Raw genomic sequence first — 23,010 nt, forward strand, 5'->3', positions numbered from 1 at the left:
CCTCCTCCTTCCCAGGGGGGCCCCCTCAGGCCCTCTCTGGACTTCTTTCCTTCCCCCTTCTCCCTTCTCGAGCTGGGTTTCCCTCTCCCAATTCATCCACTCCCAGGACTTCAGCATTTCCAGGGTGCGATCCTACAGACGGTCGACAGGTTCTAAGAGCAAAGTGTTTCAGCGGCGCTCAGATCCGTGGGCCAAATGCTCAATCCCGTGGGCCTCCCTTCTGCAGGACTGCTCCGAGGCCTTCCCACGTGAGTGCCCTGGGCGCCCAGGGGACTACGGCCCAGGCTTTCCAAGCTCAGGTGATGACAAAACCCTGTCTCCCTGACCCCACTGGGGGAAAGGCTGCCCACAGGCTCACGGCTTCCAGTTCGGCACGGCCGGCCCCGGTGTCCCTCCTGGACACAGTTAGGCATCAGCAACTCATTGCCACCTTCCCACCGAGCCATCCCAGCTCCTGGACGTCCTACCTCACCATCTTCCCAGTTCAAGCTGGTCAATAAGCGCCTGCTGATTCAGGCCCGCGGCCCTCTCTCAGTGCCCCTCCCAGCATCGCTCCAAAGCATTCATCTTGGTCTCCTGCAGTTTAACAGCTTTCTAAGGGTGGGTTTTTCTTTTGAAATTTGGGGGGGCTGGGGTTTGGCCACCAGCCATTTCCCCTAGACTTCAACTTCTATATAGTGGCCAGGTTAATCTTTATGAAGCTGTCATCAGAGAACCAACCAAACACGCTTCCTCCGGTGACCTCATTCACAGGCAAGAAGGGAATCACAGAGTGGCATTCAGGGCTCTTGGCTCAGTGCCCCACAGCCTTGTCAGCCTCATCTGCCCCCTCATCCCAACCAACCACAGCAGTGGCTGTCCTCTGAGCTCACCCTCCCTTCATGCCCTTCCCTCTACCTGCGGTGTCCTTCCCTCCTTCTCCACCTCCCAGTGTCCCACCTGTCCTTCTGGGGCCAGCTCACACCTGTCACCATGACTCTGAGGTCTTCCTGCCTGATCTGGCACTTTCCTCCTTGGCTTCTATAATTCCCCTTGACACCTGGCATAATGCCTCACGGTGGGGGTGGGAGGGGGGCGGGACACAGACCCCTCCCGCCACTCCCATCAGACCGTGAATGCCCACGTGGACCCCCGGCGTCAGTACATACTAGGAACACAGCAGAGCTGACTGACTGAATGAGTTCCATAGGGACACCGGCCAGCCTGGAGGCAGGTCCCCATTGGGATGCCACCATGGCCCCCTCTGGACCCTCCGGCTACTTCAAGTACACCTACCTCGTGTTTTGTAACTACGTTTACTCCTGCCTTATTGATCCCCCACAAGCCATAGCATCTTGATGGCGGGGTCTGTGATTCCTCCTTGAACCCCCCCACCTGGACGGGCAGGAAGGTCCTGGGGCATCAACGAGGAAGGAAGAGACAAGCTGGCGGGCAGGGCTCCCACCCAGGCTCTTCAACCCGAGAACGGCCCTCAACGACAGTAAGTGCCCTTCTAGAGCTTTGTTCCGAGGAGCTGGTGGTGACGGGGATGCTGGTCCACGTGACGCAGTAAGACAATGTCCTGCTGCAGACAGAAGCACGTGCTCTGGAACCCGAAGGCCTGAGTTCAAAGCTTCTCCATGTACTAACGGCGCTCCTTGGCAGGAGTGAGGTGACCAGCCTGCTCCTTGGCTTCCTAATTAGGAAGGTGAAAAATCATACCACCACCACCTTACGCAGCGGTTATGAACCCTGGGTTAACATGCATGAAGCGCTTCGAACAGCACTAAGTTGTCAAGAAATGTTTGCCATCCTCATCACCATCGTCCATCCCCTTCCAGCGAGATTTTGCCAGGAGTCTGAGATTTTCTGGGTAGGGATGAAGCCAACAGTGTTGAAGGGGTGAAGGTGGGGGGGGTGCCGGGGCCCCGCAAGCAGAGAGGAAGCACTGACGTCTCACCGCGAGTCCCGCCCCTGACTCATCAGCTGACTCGTCCCCCCCATTCAGGTGTTCCCACAGACTGGCACCCACTCTCCGCCCCCCAGGCTCAGGAGCTATTCCTTCCTTTGGAGAAATGGCCTAAGCATTCTCAGCCCTCAGACAAGGGGCCTGAGGAATGGGGCAGCAGGGAGGGAGAACTGAGTCAATGGGACACCCCTGCCCCAGGTCCAAGTTCAAAAACCATCCTGTTGTCCTGGTCCACACAATCTAGAAGGGAATTCCCAGCAAGCTGCCCCCTGGGACAACTTTCATTCCGAACCACTGAGTCAGCATGGCTTCCAAGGCAGGGGCCTGCCCCGGAGTCTGTGCACTCACTGGGCTGCCTTGGCCAAGGGGCGGGGGGAGTAAAACGGCCCCCAAATGAAATTCAAACCAGCTAACCTTGAAAGCTGGAAACCCAGAGATGAGTTCACAGTCCTGGCCTTTCATTTCTCAAGTGTTAACACAGCTTCTAGCCTTCAGAGTTTGTTTTTAATAACTCAGTCGGTCCTTTCACATCAGGAATGTGACCTTCCCTCTGCAAAGCCCAACACCCACAGTGATATTATTTTACAAAGATGTTAGAACAGATTCACCCAAAGTCACATTTCACACTGCCCACTTGTCAGCCTGTATGAAAGGGGTTTCAGGCATCTCCCGATGTTCTAAATGCTTTTCTTCATCTGATGCTATCAGTCAAGGACTGGAAGCAACTGGAATAAAAGCCAGACCAACCTCCATCCCCTGATTCACCGAACTTGGATATTAACTCTTTCTCTTCCTGAGCCACAAATCAAACCCCAGCAGTCAAGGCCCAAATGGAAATCAAACTCACATTTTCCCAAAACCACCAGACCAACACATTTAAAAAAAAAAAAAATCCCCTCAATAAAAACAGAGTGGATGTTTCATTTGTCCTGAGCCCTTCGGCAGGCTCCACGCCGGAGCTGAGGGGCACTCCTGGAGCCCAGAAACCACAGAAATGATGGTCCAGTTGCTCCAACACATCACGAGACAAGGCAAGATGATAGAGGCGGCATCTAAACATGGAAATGTGTTTACAAAATAGCAAAAAGAATGAAAAAAAAAATGGACACTGTGATGGTCACTGGCCAGGCACAAATACACAGGCCTGATCCACAAGCATCAGAAGGACCATAACAAAACAAAACCAGCGTGGGAGGGTGGGGGGATGATGGGCAATTGCGCTTTTCCCCCTGATTTCCTTGTATCTTGCTGTGTCAAAGAAAAGGTACATGGGATGCCTGGGTGGCTAAGCCAGTTAAGGATCTGCCCTCAGCTCAGGTCATGATCCCAGGGTCCTGGGATTGAGCCCCGCATCGGGCTCCCTGCTCAGCGGGAAGCCTGCTTCTCCCTCTGTCCCTCCCCCTGCTTGTGCTCTCTTTCTCTCTCATTCTGTCTCTCTGACAAATAAATAAAATCTTTTAAAAACTAAGCTTTAAAAACATAAATAAAATTAAAAAGTACGTAATTATAAGATGAAATACTCAGATAAAATCCAAAGTGTCTCTTGAAACCAGTCAACAGAAGTCAGGGGGCTGGAGTCCGCACTGCTGCCCGTGGCTTTGCATCAAACCACACACGGATGCTTGGCTGACCACAGCTTCTCGGCTCCTGAGCACAAGGTTTGGGGGATTTTCATTCACTCACGTCTGACTGCCACCCAGAGGAAATACAAACCCGGCACATGGTCGTCTTTTTCCTGCCACCTCTGCTCTCAGGTTACCCTGTTCTGTGGGTGACGCCAAAATCACTGTAACCAGAAACCTGATGGGCTGAGCTCAGCTGATGGGGGGGGGTGCAGGGAGAGCCTCGCTGTCAGGGCCCCCTCCCCACACCGGCCACCAGCCAAGGCTGCAGCTAGAGGGGGTGACAGTCCCATGGATGAGGAGCTACTTACCCAAATTATTGTGTGCTGGGGACATCGGATTCGGGGATAGGTTTGGAGAACCTGCGAGGTGAGACACAATCGTGAGAACTAACAGAACATTCTTGGCTTGGAGAGCCAAATTCCTGAACGCCTACATCAAGATGGGGCAGCTCAATGGAGCAGGAAGATAACCCTGGGGTGAGCCTCCAAGGCCCAGGAGGAGCCCTGACCCCGTGGTCCTTGCTTGACTTTCCATCCCTGGGTCTCCATCTTTACCTGTGGCACAAACGGATAATCGGATAACCTCAGAGGTCTCTCCCAGGACTTGATGGCGTGAGGGTCCTGACCAAGCCCGCAGCACAGGGCGCAGACCTCCCTGGCAGTTATGCCCCCAGGAAAACGAGACGGGCATGGAAGGCTCGCTCCCCAGTCTTGCTCAAAGGCCCCAGCAGCGAAGCTGCGCCCTCCTGCCCATCCCAAATCTAGCCCCTTCCCCAGGTCTCAGGAAACTCAGCAAGCTGCCTCAGAAATCCCACAACTCTGCAACCAGACCGACATCTGACGTGAGGCATGACACTGCCCGTGGGAAAATGTCCAAACCTACCCAAAGCTTCCTGCCCTGCTACTTCTCGCCACCCCTCGCTCCCAGAAAAGAGAAAACCACCTGGCATCAGCCTTCAGAAATACCAAGCGGCGCCTCTCCACAGAGCAACTTGGCTCATCGCTCCGTCCCGCACCCAGAGGCCTGGCGGGTCAGTGACTCAGGAACAGCCCCGTGGGGGGCGCTCTCCCCTGACCCGCCAGTCCGCCCGCACAGGTGCCCTGAGCTGTTAAGGGCGGTCTGTTCCTGCTCCCCAATTCAGCTATAACCTCCTTGAGGGGGAGGGATGAGCCACGGGCTTCTTTTCCTCCTCCTGAACCCAATCCATCAGGGGATATGGAAGACTCTTGGAAGAGGCAGAGCTTCCAAACTGGCCCCGGAGTCCAGGCATGCTCCCAACGTATCAGCTGTGGGGTTTTAGCAAAGTGGTTTAACCTCTTTGAGCCTTGATATCTTTCCCCCCTCCAGGTGTAAATGGGATAATACCATCCACTGTGTGATTTGTAGACGTGAAGGGGGGTCCTGTGTATACAAATGGCTACATGATGACCAGCACACAGCAGGCGCTCAATAAATGCTCGTTTCCTGTTTTCTGGCAGCCCATCTGGGGTAGGCATGTTAGGGGAGCCACAGGGCTGGACCCCAGCTGGGACACTATCACATCTCAGCTGCCAAGACAGCAACTCGATTGGTTTCCCAGTAGACAATTTTGAGTCAAGAACAGAGGAGAAGCAGGAGACCCCACGCACCCACCCACTGGCTGGGGGGTCCCTAAAGCCCAATGTCCACCTCTGACAGATCACTGACGGCCCCAACAGGGCCACAGATGCGCTGATGGGGGGAGAGGAAGACAGAAGAGGGGACAGAGAGAATGGGGGCAAAAAGGAGAGCAGGGAGGGGGCGAGAAACGAGAGCCGAGGGGGACAGGGGGCTGGCTGCTCATTCGGTACTCGGACCCTCTCCTTTGGTGTGTTTTCTTTGACAACAGTAATGGGTCCATGAACAGGAAGAACAGCAAGGAGGGGAGAGAAAGGAGCGAGAAGCCAGGCAGCATCTGGGGAGATCCTGCTCGGCCGCCCTGCGTCCCGCACCGGCGTTCAGAGCTGCAGAGGTGCAGGCCTGCCCCGGCCACTTGGCATCGAACACAGGGAGGCCTTCGATGCATTCCGGCTGGGTTCGCGCCGTCCGCCCCTCGCGGGGGTGGGGGGGTGTGTGTGTGCTCACCCCCACGTGCCACGGCGCCCAGGCTGGGTATCAAGCAGCTAGGTCTACAGTGAACGGGCAAGTCTCCTTCGGGCTTCTTGCAGGAACCACACACCCTCTTCTGGGCTGTGTGCCAGGGTGGGTGGCTCTGCCTCATGCAGCGGCGCCGTGAGGACCAGGCATGCCCGCTCTCATCGGGACGGAACATCTGCTCGGCTCCCTCCTCCTCCTCCTCCTCCCCCCCAACCACACACAACGAGTGCACATTCTATGTGGCAGCTGGGGTTCAATTCAAGCAGCCGCTGGTTTGGAGCCAATTTGGTCCCAAGACAAATGACGTGGGAACATCTGGAGATGGGGCTGGAGACAGGGCTGGAGACAACGGGGCTGGGTCCCTCATGGCAGGAATACATCGATCACATTTGGTCACTACACACAAAGAGATGCTGCACGGCCTCCCCCGACAAAGACCCTGCCTCCATGCGGGCTCTCCTGACCGGGCTCGGGAATCGAGCCCACCCACCAGCCGACTGCCAGCAGCATCCCCCGGGGGGACAGACCCTGCTTAAAGCCCGCGGGGGTTCCCGGCCGCACCGGAAGCCCCAAATGAGGGTCTTCCTGCCTCTCCACTCTCTCCAGCCACACCGTCCCCAGGAGGCACCGGGCTGTCCTGCCCACGCGCCCCATGACTCTGCCTGGCATACCTTTTGCCTGCCCCGATGGCTTGGCCAACACCTACCCATCTCCAAGACTCAAGAGACACCTACACTGTGAGGCGCTTCTCCACCCCAACACCTCCTCCCCAGGCGGCCCTCCCTTGTGCCCGATGGCATGGGGGGGGTGCGTCCTCCATCAGGGCATATAACTGCCAGTTGTCTCCCTCCCCAACTGGGAGCAGCTCAGGCTCCTCCTCTATCCCCAGCGCCTGGCACAGCGCTGGGCACGTGGGGGCTGCTCTATAAATGGGATGGAGGGATGGATAGAGGGAAGGCAGGCGCTCGGTTAGGATTGAGCCTCTGACCTGCATCCATGCTGTGGTTCATCTGATGGTCACTGGTCTCTCCATCTTCACTCAGGTAGCCAGGGGGTGGGGTTTCTGGGAATCAGAAGGAAGGCAGTTCATTAAACGGCCTCCACGGTTTGGCTCGGAGACCCCTGCTGCACTCATCACACGTCCACGCCAGCAGCAGGTGCTGGAGGAACTCTGGGCCGCAGAGCAATGGCACCGGCTCCTGGATCCAGTGGTCCCCACGCCCTCCGGCCCCCGGCTCCTCGGCTGGATGGCGACCACCTCTGTTCACGCGGCCCAGACTGACATGCCCGTTCCTAGAGCCTCTGCCAGGCTAACTGCTCCTCACCCTGGAAGGTCAGGTGTAAGCCCACCCCCCTCCAAGGAGGCCGTGGACTTGCCTCACCCTTCCCATCTCTGTCCTCCCAAGGGCAGCTCCTTCATGCTGCCTTTTGGCTCTATCTACCCCTGCTCGGACACCTTGTTCTTTGTCGTCCCTTTAGGCGACGTCCTGGCTTCCGCAGGGGGCTGCAAGTTCAATGACAGCAATAACTGTGATCTATTTCTCTGAATGACCCCAGACGGTGACTTAGCTCTCTAAGGTTTGCTCGGTGAACACAGTGACCTACCCCCAGGGACCAGCGCCACCTGTGAAGGGCCTGGAAAGGCTGGGTCCGTAAAGGGCGCTCTCAGAATGCTCTGCCCCTGCACACAGGTCTGTGGTCAACCTCAAGCACGGGCGAATTCACTCAGGGTGAGAGGCTCATCCAGATCAGAGCACTCTCGGAAAGACAGGCGGCAGCATTCCTGCCACTGGGACCAGCCCAAGTGCCGCCAAGCAGTTTTCCTGGACGCCCCACTGCTGGTGATTCACACATTATTTGCATGTAAATGAGGGGCTTCTAAAAGCATTTGCACTCTGACGGCTGAGCCCACTTTCTCCCCCCGTGCAGGAAAAACTCCACGCGGGCCTCAGCTCCCACCCAGGCTGCAGCCCACCCCCCAACCAGGCTTACTTACTTAGGGGCCGGTTCTCCGCACTGGCTGCCCGGCCCTCGGCTCCCCCACGGCTCTGCAGGCCCCCAGACCGTCGGGGGATCCTGCCCAAACTCCAGCCTCGGCCGCGAGGGCGGTGAGAGAAACACAGCGCTGCAATTTCCGCTTCCAAAATAAATGACTGCACCGAGCCCGGGCGGAAGGGTCACGCCGCCGCTCCTCCGTGCCAAGAAAAGCATCATTAGTGAGCGGGGAGCCAAGGCCACGGGTCCTCTCCCAACGGGGGTGCGGTTCTGAGTCAGGGGCCCTCGGGCCAGCGCTGTGTGCAGAGGGGGGACGGGCCCGAGGGGGGCCAGGAGAGCCGCGGGGGGACCGGTGTCGGGGCCTCCCGGAGGCCTGCACGCCCGCCCCCCGCGCCTACCTGGAATATTGCTCTGGGGCTCGATGCCTGCGGGGAAGTTAGTGTTCTCGGGGATGGAATGGCTGTAGTCGTCCAGCGGGGGGAACTCGGCCGGGATCTCTGTGTGGCGTGGGACCAGCACAGGAGGTAGAACTGTCCAGAAGAGCAGAGCCGGGTCAGTGGCAAGGCCGGGCTGGCACCCAAGCCCTCCAAGCGCCGCCGGCACGCATGCAAGGCGGACCCCCCCGCACACCCCCAGCCCCGGGAAGGCGAAGGAGAGGGCGGGCAGGTAGCTGCGGACCCCGGGACAGGGGCGCCTACCTGGGGTCTCTACCCTCTGGTAGTGGTAGGGATTCACGCAGACCTCGTCCTTCTTCATGTTGAAGGCGAACTCACACAGCTCCATGGCCCGCAGCTCATGGTGGCTGTGCAGGTCGGGCCATCGCCACAGGCGGCAGTAGATGACATGGGGGAGCCCCTTGCGATGGGACACCTGCAGGCGGCCATCCAGGGACCTGTCCGGACGGGGGAGGGGTGGAGAGGAACAAGGCAGCGGATTTGGCTTGGGTTCTCCCCGAGACGGGCGAGCCTGCTGGCACAGCCTCAGGGAGCCCTCCCCCCACCCCTCGTTTCTCTGAGCCGCACAGGGCCTGGGCATCAGAGAATCCTGTTAGGGCTGGCAGGGGTCCCAGGAGAGGATCACAGAGGCCCACCAAGGAAGGCCGAGGGCCTCCCCGGGCTGGCAGTGTAGACCCGGACTGCACCAGGCCCTGGGGTGAGTTCTCCAGCCCTCCACCCCCCATATGAAGGGAATGGCACTTGACTCATGCTCTGAGCAGGCCCACGGGCAGAGGGGCTCAGGGCTGAGCAAGAAAATGGGAGTTCCTGGGGTATGTGCGTGCGTGAGGACCACAGGGATGCTGTGAAGTGACAAAGCAGAGGCGCATCTATCCCCTCCCAACACTCAGCGCCCCCCCCCATGAGAAAACAGGAAGAACCTCTCTCCCTTTTTGTTGGTATTTGTGACAAGGCAGGGAGGGAAAGAGGGCAATTGAAGGGCTTGTAAATGGTAAGAGCCTACAGTGCCAACCTCGTAGGAATCCCTTTCAGGTGGAGGGTGGCACCCACGTATCACCATCCACAGCGCACCCCTAGCTAGAGCCAAGGCCTGAGGGCTGATGCCGGAGCTGAGTAGGAACAGAGCTTCCAACTCTACACCGAGCTGAGTTCTGCAACTGTCCCCAGCCTGGCTGGACCAAACACCACAGCCAAGGACAGAGCCCTGTCCCTGGGCAAACAATGTCTTCTATGGTGACCTGGCGCCCCCACCTCTCAGGCCAGGCCGAAGTGTGGTCCCTGACCAGCAGCACGGGGCCACGGAAGTTTGTTAAAAAGGAAGAGTCTCCGAGGCTTCCCCAACCTACTAAATCAGAATCTTCCTCTTTATAAACCCCCCAGGTGATGTGCATGACAAGAAAGGCAGAGGGGTGGTACTGGGCCTGACCCCTGGGAGCTCAGGAGTGGCAGGCGTACTCTCGGCCAAGAGTAAGACAGGTAGGTGGGAGGCTTATGAAGACGACGTCCAGTGTCAGACAGGTGAGGAGATCCTGTGCACACAGTTCTTTATTTAACAAATCTTTTATGAGCTCCTACTATGTGTGGCACAAGGGACACAGTGGGGAGGGAAGAGATGTCATAGTCAAACAGACCACAGAGTGGTCCCTGCTCCCATGGAGCTTCCAGTCCAATGGACAAGACCAATATTAATAAAATCATCATCACAAACTATGCAAGTATTCTGAAGGAAAAGTGCAGGGAGCCACGTGACCCCGGGGACCTTGCTTTACTGAAGGGCTGGACAGGGTGCATCTGAGGTGGTGTTGGTTGGCCTGAGAGTCTAAAGGACAAGTAAGAACTAACCAGGCAAAGGCGCATGGGAGAAGGGCATTCCACATAGGGGGAAGGTCATGTGCAAAGGCCCTGTGAATGGTGGAAAATATGGTAAGGAAGAAGAACAGAAGGAAGGCCAGAGTGACTGGGGAGGAGAGAGGGAGAAAACTGGGTATGAGATGAGGGAGGGGAGCGGGCAGGGCTGACTCTGCAGGGCCTTGGGAGCCATGATAAAAGGTTCTGCCTTTTTCCTAAAAGCCACAGGGAATCCCTGAGACGTTCAGCTGAGTGTGTGCGCACGTGTGCGTGCACGAGACGGCCCCCGTGAGAATCTCGGCAGCCCGGCCAAGACCGGGGACCGTGGGGGTGGACAGCGAGCGGAGGTGCACACAAACACGGAGGTACACAAGGGCAGGACGACTCTCCCTACAAGAAGGCCCAGGCTAGGATCCCACCGGTCAGTGGGTGCCACTTTTCCCTTAATAGCTGGGTGGGGCCAGTGGAGAAGCATTTGCAAGCTCTCCCTCCCCTCAGCCCCCACCCAGGAGGGCACCCATCTGCCTGAACAAACAGAACTGATGGGCCCTCTGTGTGGGAGGGCCTAGCCAGATGCAACCAGAAGCACCAACAGAAGAGAAAGAAACAGAAATCCAATCAAACTCTCTAAGGCCCTGGCCTGGGAATGGGGAAGGGACAAAGGTCAGAGCAAGACTTAGTTACAGGGATTGACAGGGAGCTGCTGACGAAAGGCCTCTCAAAGGATGTAATTACTTCCCTCCCGTGGGGCCCTGAACCAAGGAACCCCTCCAGCCAAAAAACAGTAATTACCAGGCAGGGCAAGAGAGGACAGCCTGGGACTCGCCCTCCCCACCCCCCCCCACCCCCCCAGGCAGAGGAGGAGGACTACAGGATATGGAGTCATTCGGCCTGGGGTCAACAAGGGGTTCTCCTCTCCCAGCTGGGAGACCCTGGGCAAGTCATGAGGTCTCTGGGACCCTCAGCTCCTTCATCTGGAAAATGCAAACATCTCCCGCCCCGCCCCCCCCACCCCCACCCCCAGCTCAGTGCCCACTGGAAGCGCTTTGTGAAGCACCACCCAGCGAGCATTTTTACTCCACATGACAACAGTCCTGGGTCAATGGGGTCAGTTATGGGGCTGAGGAGGAGAGAAAGGGAGGGTGGGAAGGCATGAGTGGGGACAGGATTACTCCGCTGCTCCCATTCTCTTGCAAAGCCACCCAGTGCCTGCAGATGAGGACCGCGGCCACAGTCACTCTTCAGTGTTTGAAGAAAGCCGCAGCTGAGAGCCAGCTGGACACTGTGGTGGCCTCTTTAGGGGGAGGCCCTGGAGAAAGGCTCAGGTGGGCAATGAGGGAGGGCTGGGGCCATGGAGGGGGCCCCTCACCCCCCCACCTGGCTGATCGAAGGGGGTGACCCTCTTGTTTTAAAAATAACAATAATGGAGGGCAAGAGTGGGGGTGGTGGAGCACAACACAAGAGAAGGGTCTCAGTTTCCACGGGGCAGACGGCCCAAGAGAGTGAGTACAAGGCCGAGCTCCTGACAACCCTATACCCGGGCTGGAGCCTTTAGGAAGGGAAGGGGGGAGGGGACAGGATGCTCTGGGCGCTCCTGATGAGGAGGGACCCTCACACACCGCCCCAACATCGTGACAGAACCAGGACACTCGAGCCGGGCACCTCACTCCACAGAGATCAGAGTGGACCCAGGACCTCACACCTGCTCAGACACCTGCGAGGGGGTAAAGGACACGGAGTGGGCAGACGTGGGACGGCCACACAGACGTGCAGCTCTGACATGATACAGGTGACGGGGCCAAGGTCTGAGCGTGGGGTGGGCTGTGATGGGGTCACTACGGGTTTCTGCAGGTGAGGGATGGGAAGGGACAGCGAGGTGGCAGAGGAGGACAGGTGTATTGCATCTGTAGGTTAAGAACTCCAGTTTGCCAATTCCTCATCCATTCCTTTCTGCATTTCATGGGCTGTGTCCTCTCGAGGATAAAGTGCTTGGCTGTCTCCCCGAAGAATTATGGCACAGAAGGTTCCAGGCAGAGAGGATGGTAGGGGGAGAAAGGAGGAAAGAGAGTAAAGGGGAGGGGATATGGGAGTGGATAGAAGGTAGTGGAGGGAAGAAAGAGAGGAGAAAGGGAGGGGTGAGGAACAGATGAAGGCGGAGGGAGAGGAGGAGGGAGGGGAGGAGGGAGGGAAAGAAATGTCCTTCCATCAAATACAACAAACTGAAAGGATGAGTCTATCTCTGTCCTGCCCAAGATAACAAGTAGGAGAAGCGCGCAGACAAACATGGAAAGGTGGCCAAATGGGAACAGACTTCAGAGTGGACTGAGCAGAAACCAAACCACCTATCAAAGGAAGCCAACAAAAGTGATTCCATTTGTGCCTCAGAACCTGGGAAAGACTCAGGAATTGGAGGCACCATGCACTTCTCAAGATGAGACCGAAAATTGGAGGATGGGTTGAAAGTCTATGGAAGAGACAGTCAGATCAACTTTCCTCCCTGAGCCCCTCCAACAGGACCTCCCCCGTCCTGAGACAGGTCTGCTCTCTGCAGAAAATGAGCCGGAGAGCAGGGCTCTGGATGGGACCACGAGGGCACAGCTATGGTCAGGCGAGGGCTGGAAACAGGATGTCGTGAACCATCTCTTGCTCACTCAGTACCCAGGACAGTGACAGGCAGGCACGTGCCCCCCACCCCCACCCACTGGAGAAATTAAACAGCCCAGCCCATAAGACACGCAGTACTGACATTTGGGGAACCCCCAGCAAAAGGGTCCTGTTCCTGCCAGCTCACCCTGCAGGGAGGCTCACCTGCCAATGCCAAACACAGAGCATTCAATCTGCTTTTTACGGCTTCACTTGTAAATATGAATGCACAGCCAGAATCCTCAGCCATTTAAAGAAAGCCTCTAGCAGAAGGCACAGGGACAGAAATAAGTGGGGGAGAAAAAGGAAGTCTCAGACAATGCAAGGAGCAGAGAAACTTTCAAATAAAATGAAACAAAAACTACTCTCAGGGAGACAAGATATTGCAATCCTAAAACTGGAACATTTACAAACTATTATAAAAAAACACTTAGAGGGGCGCCTGGGTGGCTCAGTTGGTTAAGCGTGTTACTCCTGATTTCGGCTCAGGTCATGATCTCATAGGTTGTGGGATCCAGCCCCCTGTCTAATGGGTTTCTCACTCTCCCTTTGCCCCTCCCCCCCACCCCGCCCTCTCTCTCCACTTCTCAAAAACAAAAACAAAAACCCAGAAAAACCTCTTGGAAATAAAATAATAATAATACATAGATAATATATAATAAGTTAAAAATTCTAGAGAGACCTGAGGTTTTCAACTATATACATGATCTATCAATTAAGTTTTTAAAAATCAAGGGAAGCCCAGTAACCAAGGCAGTGTGGTAACGGCAAAACCACTGAGAAACATACCAATGGAGCCTAACGGAGCCCAGAATAGTCACGTGTATAAGGACAGCTGATGTTCAACAAAGGACCAAAGACAGTTTAGTAGAGAGAGGATTGTCTGTTCAACAACAGCGCCAGGACGACCGGATATCCATATGCAAGACAAACGACCTTCAACCTACACCTTGCACCCTATACAAAAATGAATGGAAATGGGTCCTAATACAGAGCCTGAAACTACAACTACAGGAAGGAATCTTTGTGGCCTTGGGCTGGGAACACGTGGCTGAGATACCGCGACATCAGAAACACATTCTGCTAAAGAAGAAAGTTGACCAACTGGACTTTCATCAAAATGTAAGCTCCTCGTCTTTGAACATCGTTGAGAGAATAAAAAGCCACAAGTTGGGAGAAAATATCTGCAAAGCCTCCATCTGATAAAGGACCTGCTTCTGGAATATATCAAGAACCCCGAAAACTCAATATTAAGAAAACAAACAACTATCAAAACAAAAACAAAAAAACAGGTAAAGGATTTGAACAGACGTGCCACAAAAAGATATAAAAATGGTAAATGAGGCACATGAAGTGATGCTCGACACCACTAGTCATTAGGGACGTGCAAATTGAAACCACGATGAGACACCACTTCATAATTGCTCGGATGGCTACAATTAAGGACCGTGCCACACTCTGGTGAGGGCAGGGAGCGCCTCAAACTTCAGACGTTGCTGGTGGGCACATGTAATAGTATAACTACTTCGGAAAAAGTTTGGGAGTTCAAAACCTAAACCTCCCAGATGATCCACCCATTCCACTAGGTGCTTCCCCAAGAGAAGTGAAAGCATCTGTCCATTAGAAGACTTGTGTATGGGGGCGCCTGGGTGGCTCAGTCAGTTAAGCGGCTGCCTTCGGCTCAGGTCATGATCCTGGGGTCCTGGGATCGAGCCCCGCATCGGGCTCCCTGCTCCGCGGAGAGCCTGCTTCTCCCTCTCCCTCTGCCTACTTGTGCTCTCTATCTCTCTGTCAAATAAATAAATAAAATCTTTAAAAAAAAAGAAGACTTGTGTATGAACGTTCATAGCAGCTTTACCAGTAATAGCCCCGAACTGGAAATTACCCCCTGTTTCTCAACAGGTGAATGGACAACTGGGATATACCCACGCAAAGGAACACTACTCAGCAGTAAAAACGAACGACCTATCGATAGACACAACATGGACGAATCTAAAAACAGTTACGCCGAGAGAAAGAAGTCAGACAGGATTCTGTTTCTGTCACATTACGGAGTAACTTAAAGGAAAAAGGCAAACACCTCTAGAGTGGCAGAAAGCAGATCAGTGGCTGCTTGGGGGTGGGGTGAAGGGATGGGAGTAGGGGCAGATTAGGAGTTAAAGGCTATGTAGACTATTTCCACGGCCTGGGTGGCTTCGCGGGTGTAGACAGATGGCAACATTTCTCAAATTGTTCACTTTAAATAGCAGTTTGTTGTATGTTGATTACACCATTATTCAAAAAAAAAAAAAGGCAAGAGCTTTGGGGCTTTGGACTCGGATAAACCTGGATTCAAAGACTGACCGTGCTCGAGAACTGCATAAACTTCATCAAACTGCCTCAGGTCTTGGTCTTCATTTTTTACCATCTGAAATGTAAGCCCCTTCATTCAATTGCTGGAAAGACCCGTGGATCCTCGGTGCAGAAAGCCTTTGGCAGAGTTAGAAACAGTCAATGTGTCCTACTGTCAACTATTATTTATGGCTCATTATTTCCTCCATCACCGGGACAGCGCCTGGCAAAGCAGGGTGCACAGAAACACCAGCCCCCTCCCAAGGCTTGTGAGGACGGTACACCAGTATGTCCAGACGCCAGGCTCCTCGCCTGGATCTCACAGCAGTCTGCATTGGGCTGCCGCTGAAGACTAGCCTTCTCAGCTGCCAGGCTGGGCCCCGATGGCAGGGAGGCGGTCACGCTCTCCAGCCCACGAGCACGTGACCACCAGCCTGGCTTGGCAGGATTTTCCAGAAGTCATCTGGTCCATGCCCCTGCTTCGGGGCCATTCACCACTTCTCATGCATCAGCAGCTACTCCTCTTGGTTCAGAGTCTGGGCTGCCGGGAGCCAGCCCTGGCGATATTCCTTCTCCCTCATTCCCTCCCTCCGTCCCACTCGAAATCCTCACCGATGCTTACCACAGTCGGAATAGGGAATCAGGAGTTTCAGCCGCTGGATCTAATTTAGCTGATGTGTCCAGTACACACCCTCCTAAGCTCACAGGGCACCGGGCCCATGTGAAGTAAACCCAATAAATAGGTCTTAATTCTGAGCCGATGTTACCATGAACATGCTCTGTTGCAGAAGAGGGTCTATTTATGGCCTGCTCTGCTCCCTGACCCAGCCCTTCCTTGTAGCCCAAAACCAGTGACTGGGGCTGACAGCACAGTCCCAGGAACAGGCCTCTGGGCCTCCTCCCCGTTTATGACGGAGATCTCTTCCCACACCCAGTGGCTTCCCGATGAGAGACCTCCAAGTCTTTCTCCAGCAACCCTCTCCAGCTCCTCTGACAGAGGTTTAATCCTTAAATATATTCTTCACCAACCGAACCATTTCCTGTGGCAGGAAATTAGGTTTCCTCCCATTGGCTCCAAGTGGGACCTGTGAAGTGTCCCAAAATGGTGGCGGGAGCCACAGCCAAGGATGTGGACATGCCAGAGCCCAGAGCCGACAGTAAGGTAGAGCCGGCCAGAGCGCTCCCGGGCGACGGGGTGGGGCTGGGCCCACCGCCTGCCACAGGCCATTCACATCCTCCATTACCGGTGATCTGTGACCCACAGCCATCTGGGGGCCGGCATGAAGTACCGGAGGATTTGGACACGGGGGTCCGGCAGAAGACTGGGAGCAGAGCACGTAAGTTCCAGAAACACGCCAAGATCTATTCAGCATGAGCCATGAGCCATGAGCCATGAGCCAGTGAAGTAAATGTGAGAATACAAAATATGGCAACACCCCAGTCTACCCTGCCTCCACCTAGCTCAGAACTGAAGGGGCTTGCCCAAGTCCTATAACTGTGCAAGGCGGGCCCGGGATTCAAACCCAGGCCAGCACTGAGAAGTAGAGAGAAGGGAGGGTAAACAGGGCTTTTTCTGCTGTCCCACGCTGCACGCCTATATCGGGGAAACGGACCTCTTACCAACCAGCAAATACTGACCGAACACCTTCCACAGGCCAGGCAGGAGCCGAAGAAGTGAACAAAAAGGAAATTCGTTAACGCTATCCTATTTTGGTCGAAACCGATTTTATTTAACACACACAATACTGACCTTTCTAGCTCCTTTCAGAGATAAGCTCTCTTTCTTGACTTGCCTACTGAGTAGAGATAGTAACACAAGTGACAGAAGTTACTACTACTAGTACATGCCAGGCACCGTGTTGGTCTCTCGATGACCGTGGCAGGTTGAATTCGTCACCTCCTCTGCATGCTTGCCCTTAGCTGGATGGCTCCCCTGCTTCTCCTAATATGGGTATAGTGTACTTCCTAGGCTTTTGACTTTGGGCTAGGCCACGGACTAGCTTTGGCCCAGGGAACGTGAGCAAAAAGGTCAAGAGTCATTGTGTGTTTCTGCTTATCCTCTTGCACCTCACTTCGAGAAGAGCTTCCCCCAGAGAAGCTGCTGCCCCTCCACCTGGGCCCAGGATCTAACACAGGGGGAGCAGAATGAGCCAAACCTGCACCAGGCGCCAAGCCCAGGTGAGCCACAGAAGCCCGAGTCAGCACCAAAATGGCTGTTTTAAGCTGCTGAGCTTTTGGAGTGTTTGTTACTCACCACTAGCTGACTGATACACCACCACAGGTCTTCCAGATAAACCTGCAAGTATCATTATTATCACATCCTGATATCGCACTGACAAGGTTTCCCAAATTTGCTGAGGCCCCTGGGTTAATATAAAGTGAAGTCAGATGATATGATGCTCTTCTCCTTAACTCTAAATGGGGCATCACAGCTACTTCCTGACCTTGAAGAGGACACAGAGATAAGACTTAACCATTTCAGAAGGACTTAGTTTTTGCTTGTGGAGGATAACCTACCTACAGGCTTTCAGAGTTGATTTGTATTAAATGGGAACTTACCACATTTTCTCAACTACTGCTCATTTTTTGAAGTGGTTCAACTAGCACATTAACCCAAAACCCAAACCTTTGGCATCCACTTTATCTCAATTTATTCTCTACCTTTATGTTTCCCCCCTAATATCTGCTATATCTTAGTGTAAGAGAAAGGGGTTATTTCCCATCTTGGGGTTACCAGTTAATACCACAAACCCACACCCACACTTCCCTGAACACAGATGCTGCAGCTGATAGGTCCGGTCCGTGTGCTCTGAATGTGGGCTGCATTCCCCTCCCACGCTGTGGGATGAGGCCTCACCTCCCTCCCTTGGACAACGATCAAGCCAGCCACTATCTATGGGTCCACTCACGTGCAATAAAACTTTTACACAACACTTTATTGAGCTTTGCAGTCTATGTGGGTTTTCTTTTTGTTTTGTTTTCCTGGTACAAAATAAAAGCAAGGCTTGCTTGAGTAACTTCAGGTTTGGGTTAGGTGCTCACTCAGCAGACCATCTAAGAAGGCAGAAAAAATTCTGGAGACTTCACAAGGCCCCAAGCACCGGTTCCGTTTGGGCTTTGGGCCAGAGTGGTCTGCCTGACAGCCCTCACTCTCTGCTGCCCCTTACCGTGCCAACATCAGAACGTGCCTTCCTCCCTTCCATGCCACGGATGGCCCAGGAATGATGTGATAGAGTAGCAAACGTGAAAAGCCCAGAAAACACTCCTGCTGAGAGGGTCAACAGATCTGGGGGTTCACCCAGCATCCATTCCCTTTGGTAAACACAGCTAAAACCAAAGCATCCTTTGCTCTGGGCAGAATTTCTGCCCTGGCCGGGAGGGGGGGCCAGGCGGAGGGGGGTTTGTGCCCAGTCTCCTGGCTGTGGGGGACAAACCACAGAGGCCTGACATTCAGGGAACAAAGTGTCCTGGGTCAGCTGAAGCTCTGGTTAAGTCAATGTCTGCTGGAAAATCCACTGTGGAGAACTACCCACGGCGGGGGCTTGAGAGTAATCTTGTCCAATCCCTTCCTCTGGTGGCTGAGGAAACAGAATGATGGATTGAGCACCTCCAGGCCACCCAGCATATGAACACAGAGTGAGGAGGTAGCTCCCCCCAAGCAGGGTTTCCCTGGAGCCAGGCTCCCCGCTAACGTGCTGATGAAGTCCGTAACATGTACGAGTCTGCTTTCCCGCCTTGGGAATCCCAGTACGCTGAAATGTGGTCTTTTTGTTATACTGCATCTGAAGGGGCCCGACGGTCTCCCTTTCCGGGAGAACTCACGTTCAAACACGGGACTGAGCCATGGCTGACTCTGGGGAAGGATGTAGGCTCCACCTCTTGTCCTACCGCTGCAACTTGCGGACGCTTGAAATTATACGAACATAAAAAAGTTACAAACAAAAAAAATCGAGCTGTCCCCTGAATACACTGTTCCCAGACACTTGCAAAGTTGTCTTGGGCAGTTGGAGTTTAAAGGGGAAAAAAAAAAAACATTTCCGACATCAGCCTGTTCTTGTCATTTGGTGCCATCAAGAAGGAAGCTGGTGAAGTGTGTGCTGGGGTAGGTTCTGGATAACTGAGGTTTCGTTATGAGCTCTGCCACATGGACCACACGCTCTCGCCCAGTTTCATGTGTTCTCAGCAAGTTCTGAAAGTAGAAGCCCGTTTTTTAATGTTCCAGTTTAGATTGGCCTGGGAGGAGCTCAATGCAGGATTTCACAACCCTTCATACCACTTCCACCAAGAACAACTCAATTTCCATCGGAACTTGCAAATGGATAATGGCTGGTGCTTCAAGCTGCCAAATTTGGTGACAGCCCCATAAAGGCCCAGGCCCCCTGTGCCTTCTCCTCTTCACTCCTCTGCCCCATATGTAGGGGTCCCCCCTCTCCCTGCTAGCCTTCTGGGGCAGGCTGCTCAGGTCCAGGATGAGGACCCCAGACAGGTGAGCCCTGAGAGTGAGCCCTAGAGGTTGAAAGAGCCTCCTGGGTAGACCCTCAAGGAAGGAACACTTCATCCTGCATCTGCAAGGGGCTAGACCTGATGGGAAACACATGAAGATCATGGGGGACCTCAGGGCTTCCTTCCTCCCCAGGGGCCAGGTTGCATACTTCCTGGGAAAAAAAAACCAGAAGGCTGGTGTGTGGAGAAAGCTCAGCTTAATTATGATCATCTGTAAAGCACACATAGACCAAGAACTTTTCCACATGCGGCTATAAAGCGAGCCCCACTGTTGATCAACCTCAGCTCTGATTCTTTGGGGAGGGGGAGGGAGGGGGAGAGAGAGAGAGAGAGAGAGAGAGAGAGAGAGAGAGAGAGAGAGAGAGTGTCAGGGGGCAGGACTGTTCTCTGTACTGTAGGGTGTTTTGCAGCATTCCTGGCCTCTGCCCGTAGATGCCACTCCCAATCCCAACTGTGATAACCAATAGTGTCTCCAGACATTGCCCCATGTCCCCTTGGGGGCAAATTCACTCCCCTGGGTCCCTGGAGAACCTGTGGGTTAAGGAAGTTCTCTGGCACAGGTCAGGGGTGAGGGACAGAAGCAATCTTTACCTCAGAGCAGGTGTCTCCCTGCTACTTCTTCCTCATTATCTCACTGGATACAGGGGTCCTGTGTGGTGGGGTATCCTCACTCTTACTTTACAGGTAAAAGATTCATGTGATGTTGGGGGGCTTGCCCAGAGCAGCAAAAAGCAGTGCCTGGCCTTGAATCTGGGTGTCACACCCCAAACCCAGTTCCCCATGATCTCAAAACGCAGTGTTCACTGTGTTAGAATTGTCAGATTCTCCTTGGGCCCTCGTCAGACAACTGTCCTTGTCCCCTCCCTTCCCCCATGCAAAGAAAGCCGTTAAATCTCAGAGGAGGAGGAGGAGGTTGCTTTTGAAATCTTTCTATTTAACAGCTTTGGTGTTTGAAAACTTTTTTTTTTTTCTTCCAAGCACCAGCTTGATGGGGGCTGCTTTTCCTTGAGTATCAGCAGGATGAGAGAGACTTTAGGTCATAGATGGAAGACACCAGAGATCAGGGTTGGTCTCTGGTTACTGGAAGAAGTGGAAAGAAGAGTTCCCAAGCTTCACAGAAGTTTCTGGATGGCCATTTCACTCTGCCAGTTAACATTCACTCAGAGTAGAATTAAGCCTGAAGATCATTTGTTTATTTTTAAAGAGATCACTCAGGATACTCACAGCCCTTAGCACTGTTTTGATGGGCTTACGGCAAAGAGCACACTTCAGCCCAGCTTTTAGTACAACACCCACCCCCAAAGCTCACCTCATAAAATACAGGGAGCTTGAACCGGAATCCTAAATCCAGGTGTGTTTAGAAACCTCTTCCTCATTCTACTGGGCGCTCCTGGCCTCGGGCCTCCTAGAGCCCTGCTGTGCCGCAGGGCCGTTCACATGACCAACACTTAGAGGCTCGGTTTCCAAACTGCTTTTGGGAAATGGATGGATTTGTATTTTCAATTCAGGGGAAAACAAAATAAAATGCCAGGCTATACCCACAAAACAGAAGCAACCAGAACAGAAAGGCTTCCTTCGCTCTGACAATGGGATGCTCTAGGTGGGGAAACAAAAATGAGCAGTTAGGGAAAGAAATGTTTTTACTAGTCTCAAAAGTCTAACCTTGGAGGGAAAGACAAACAGAAAAGAAAAAAGAGAACTATTAGAGAATTATCTTGGCTTGGGCTCTTTTCTCTGCAGAAGGTAGGGTGGGGAAGGGGGCTGAAATACAGATCTTGACCTTCTGCTAATAAATGCCTTAAGACTGAGAAATATCGGGGCGCCTGGGTGGCTCAGTCAGTGAAGCATCTGATTCTTGGTTTCGGCTCAGGTCAAGATCTCAGGGTCCTGAGATGGAACCCCATGGTGGGCTCCCTGCTCAGCAGGGAGATTGCTTCTCCTTCTGCCGCCCTCCCCTGCCCCCCATGCTCCCACACACTCTCTCAAAAAAAAAAAAAAAAAGACAGAAATATCTTTGCTCCTTAAAAAATAAAAAGGGCAGGGTACCAGAAAGTCACCTCCCCTGACAACTGCTATTTCTCTTATCTGCCAGTGAACTTCAATATTAGCTCACTTCACTAAACAAACAATTCTTATTACAGGACTCTTAGTCATTCTGTTTTTCACTTTCTTCCACAAAGCAGAAACCAGTAAGGTCTGAGTATCCTCTCTAGGCTGTCTTTTCCCAGACCCGGTTCCCAGCCTCCCACCTCCTGCCCCATCAGGTTTGCATGAATAGAGCACCGTGAATCACTTCCTGTGGGCAGACTGCACGTTTAGGGGTGGGATTTTCTTTTCTTCTTCTTTTTTTTTTTGGAGAAGATTCTCACAGACATTTGGGGTTAAACAAGTGGAACCAGGCGATGGTGATGATAACTGACTGCCTTGTCCTATCAAAACACATCAAAGTTCCCAAAGACTTACAGAAAATGTCAGGCTGGTGTTTGTGTCTAGGGCATGGGGGGGGGTGCAGAGGTGAAGAGGGCAAATAAGGAGGTTTTGTGTTAATTGCACAGTTTTGACTTCCTTAATTAATTAAGAGAGGCCCCAAAGCCTTTAGAATCCTCAAACCTTTCAGGTCAGCCACTGTCGGGGAGCTGGAAGTAAGGGGTGGGGTAGGAGGAATGATCACATTTCTAGAAAAAGTCAGTTTAAGGACCATGAGATTAAATAGCTACCTTTGTATGTAGAAAACACAGCATTTGCAGGCCGCCAGTCTCTGACCTTCCCCAAACGCTCTCCTCCTTTCTGGAACACTGCTTTACAGGCTTACATAAGCAGTTTCCATCTAACTGGTAACAAAGGATGGGTGTCCGTACATTCTGGGCATCGGTATCTTGAGGACAGTTAAGCAACCAATTAGCATTCCTTTCTGTCTAAGGCGACAGACTTCCTATTGTACCTTAACAAAAGGTTCTGGTTCATTGGGGGCAATTTCACCTAAGACGGCAAGAACCCCTAAGGGCAGGATGATAAGAATTCCCAGTCAACAAGGGAGGACTTCCGAGGGCCAGGCACGCACTTATAATGTCCAAGTGGCAACAGCGTGCCACGAGATGGCTCTTGGCTGAAGCTGCATCCCAGGCAGGAACACAGGCTCCCAGGTGAGGCTCCCTCCGTTGGGTCCTGGGCACTTACCACTCTCGCCGTACTCAGCCCACCCAGTCCTAGCCAAGATTTGCACGGGACCCACCCATGCACCCACCCCCTCGTCAGACCCCCGTCTGCAGACAGACAGAGGTTTTGAGGCCTGATCTACAGGGACAAATTCAAAGTGCTTAACCCATCGGAGCAGCAAAAGTAACCCATTGCGGGCACAGGATGTGAACCTGGGGCCTCTGCGTCCCTGAGCCAGAAATCTGCAACCAGTGGCCACATGCCACTGTGACATCTGGGTCCGGAGACCCTCTTCGGCCCTCTGACCAGCCTCATTATGCCTCTAGCTCAAAACGTAGCCCGTTCTGTGGCTCCTTTTGCAGAATGCCCTCTCCCTGACCTCCTCCCTCCA

At 53.7% G+C, this 23,010-nt stretch overlaps 1 protein-coding gene across 3 annotated transcripts in view; it reads right to left on the reverse strand.

Moving 5' to 3' along the window:
* Positions 1-23,010, reverse strand: part of SMAD3 (SMAD family member 3) — a 114,377-nt gene that overhangs the window by 16,007 nt on the left and 75,360 nt on the right. For 2 of the 3 annotated variants that reach the window (XM_036087120.2, XM_036087121.2), the window contains exons 2-5: positions 8,382-8,575; positions 8,082-8,213; positions 6,677-6,751; positions 3,882-3,932 (exon numbers count right to left, since the gene is read on the reverse strand). In XM_036087120.2, the coding sequence (XP_035943013.1) occupies positions 3,882-3,932; positions 6,677-6,751; positions 8,082-8,213; positions 8,382-8,575 (452 nt within the window). Of the gene's footprint in view, positions 1-3,881; positions 3,933-6,676; positions 6,752-7,684; positions 8,044-8,081; positions 8,214-8,381; positions 8,576-23,010 lie in introns of those variants that run through there. The other variant, XM_036087122.2, reaches the window with a different exon arrangement.

The sequence above is a fragment of the Halichoerus grypus genome, chromosome 8 (genome assembly GCF_964656455.1).
Source record: "Halichoerus grypus chromosome 8, mHalGry1.hap1.1, whole genome shotgun sequence".
NCBI classification, from domain to species: Eukaryota; Metazoa; Chordata; class Mammalia; order Carnivora; family Phocidae; genus Halichoerus; species Halichoerus grypus.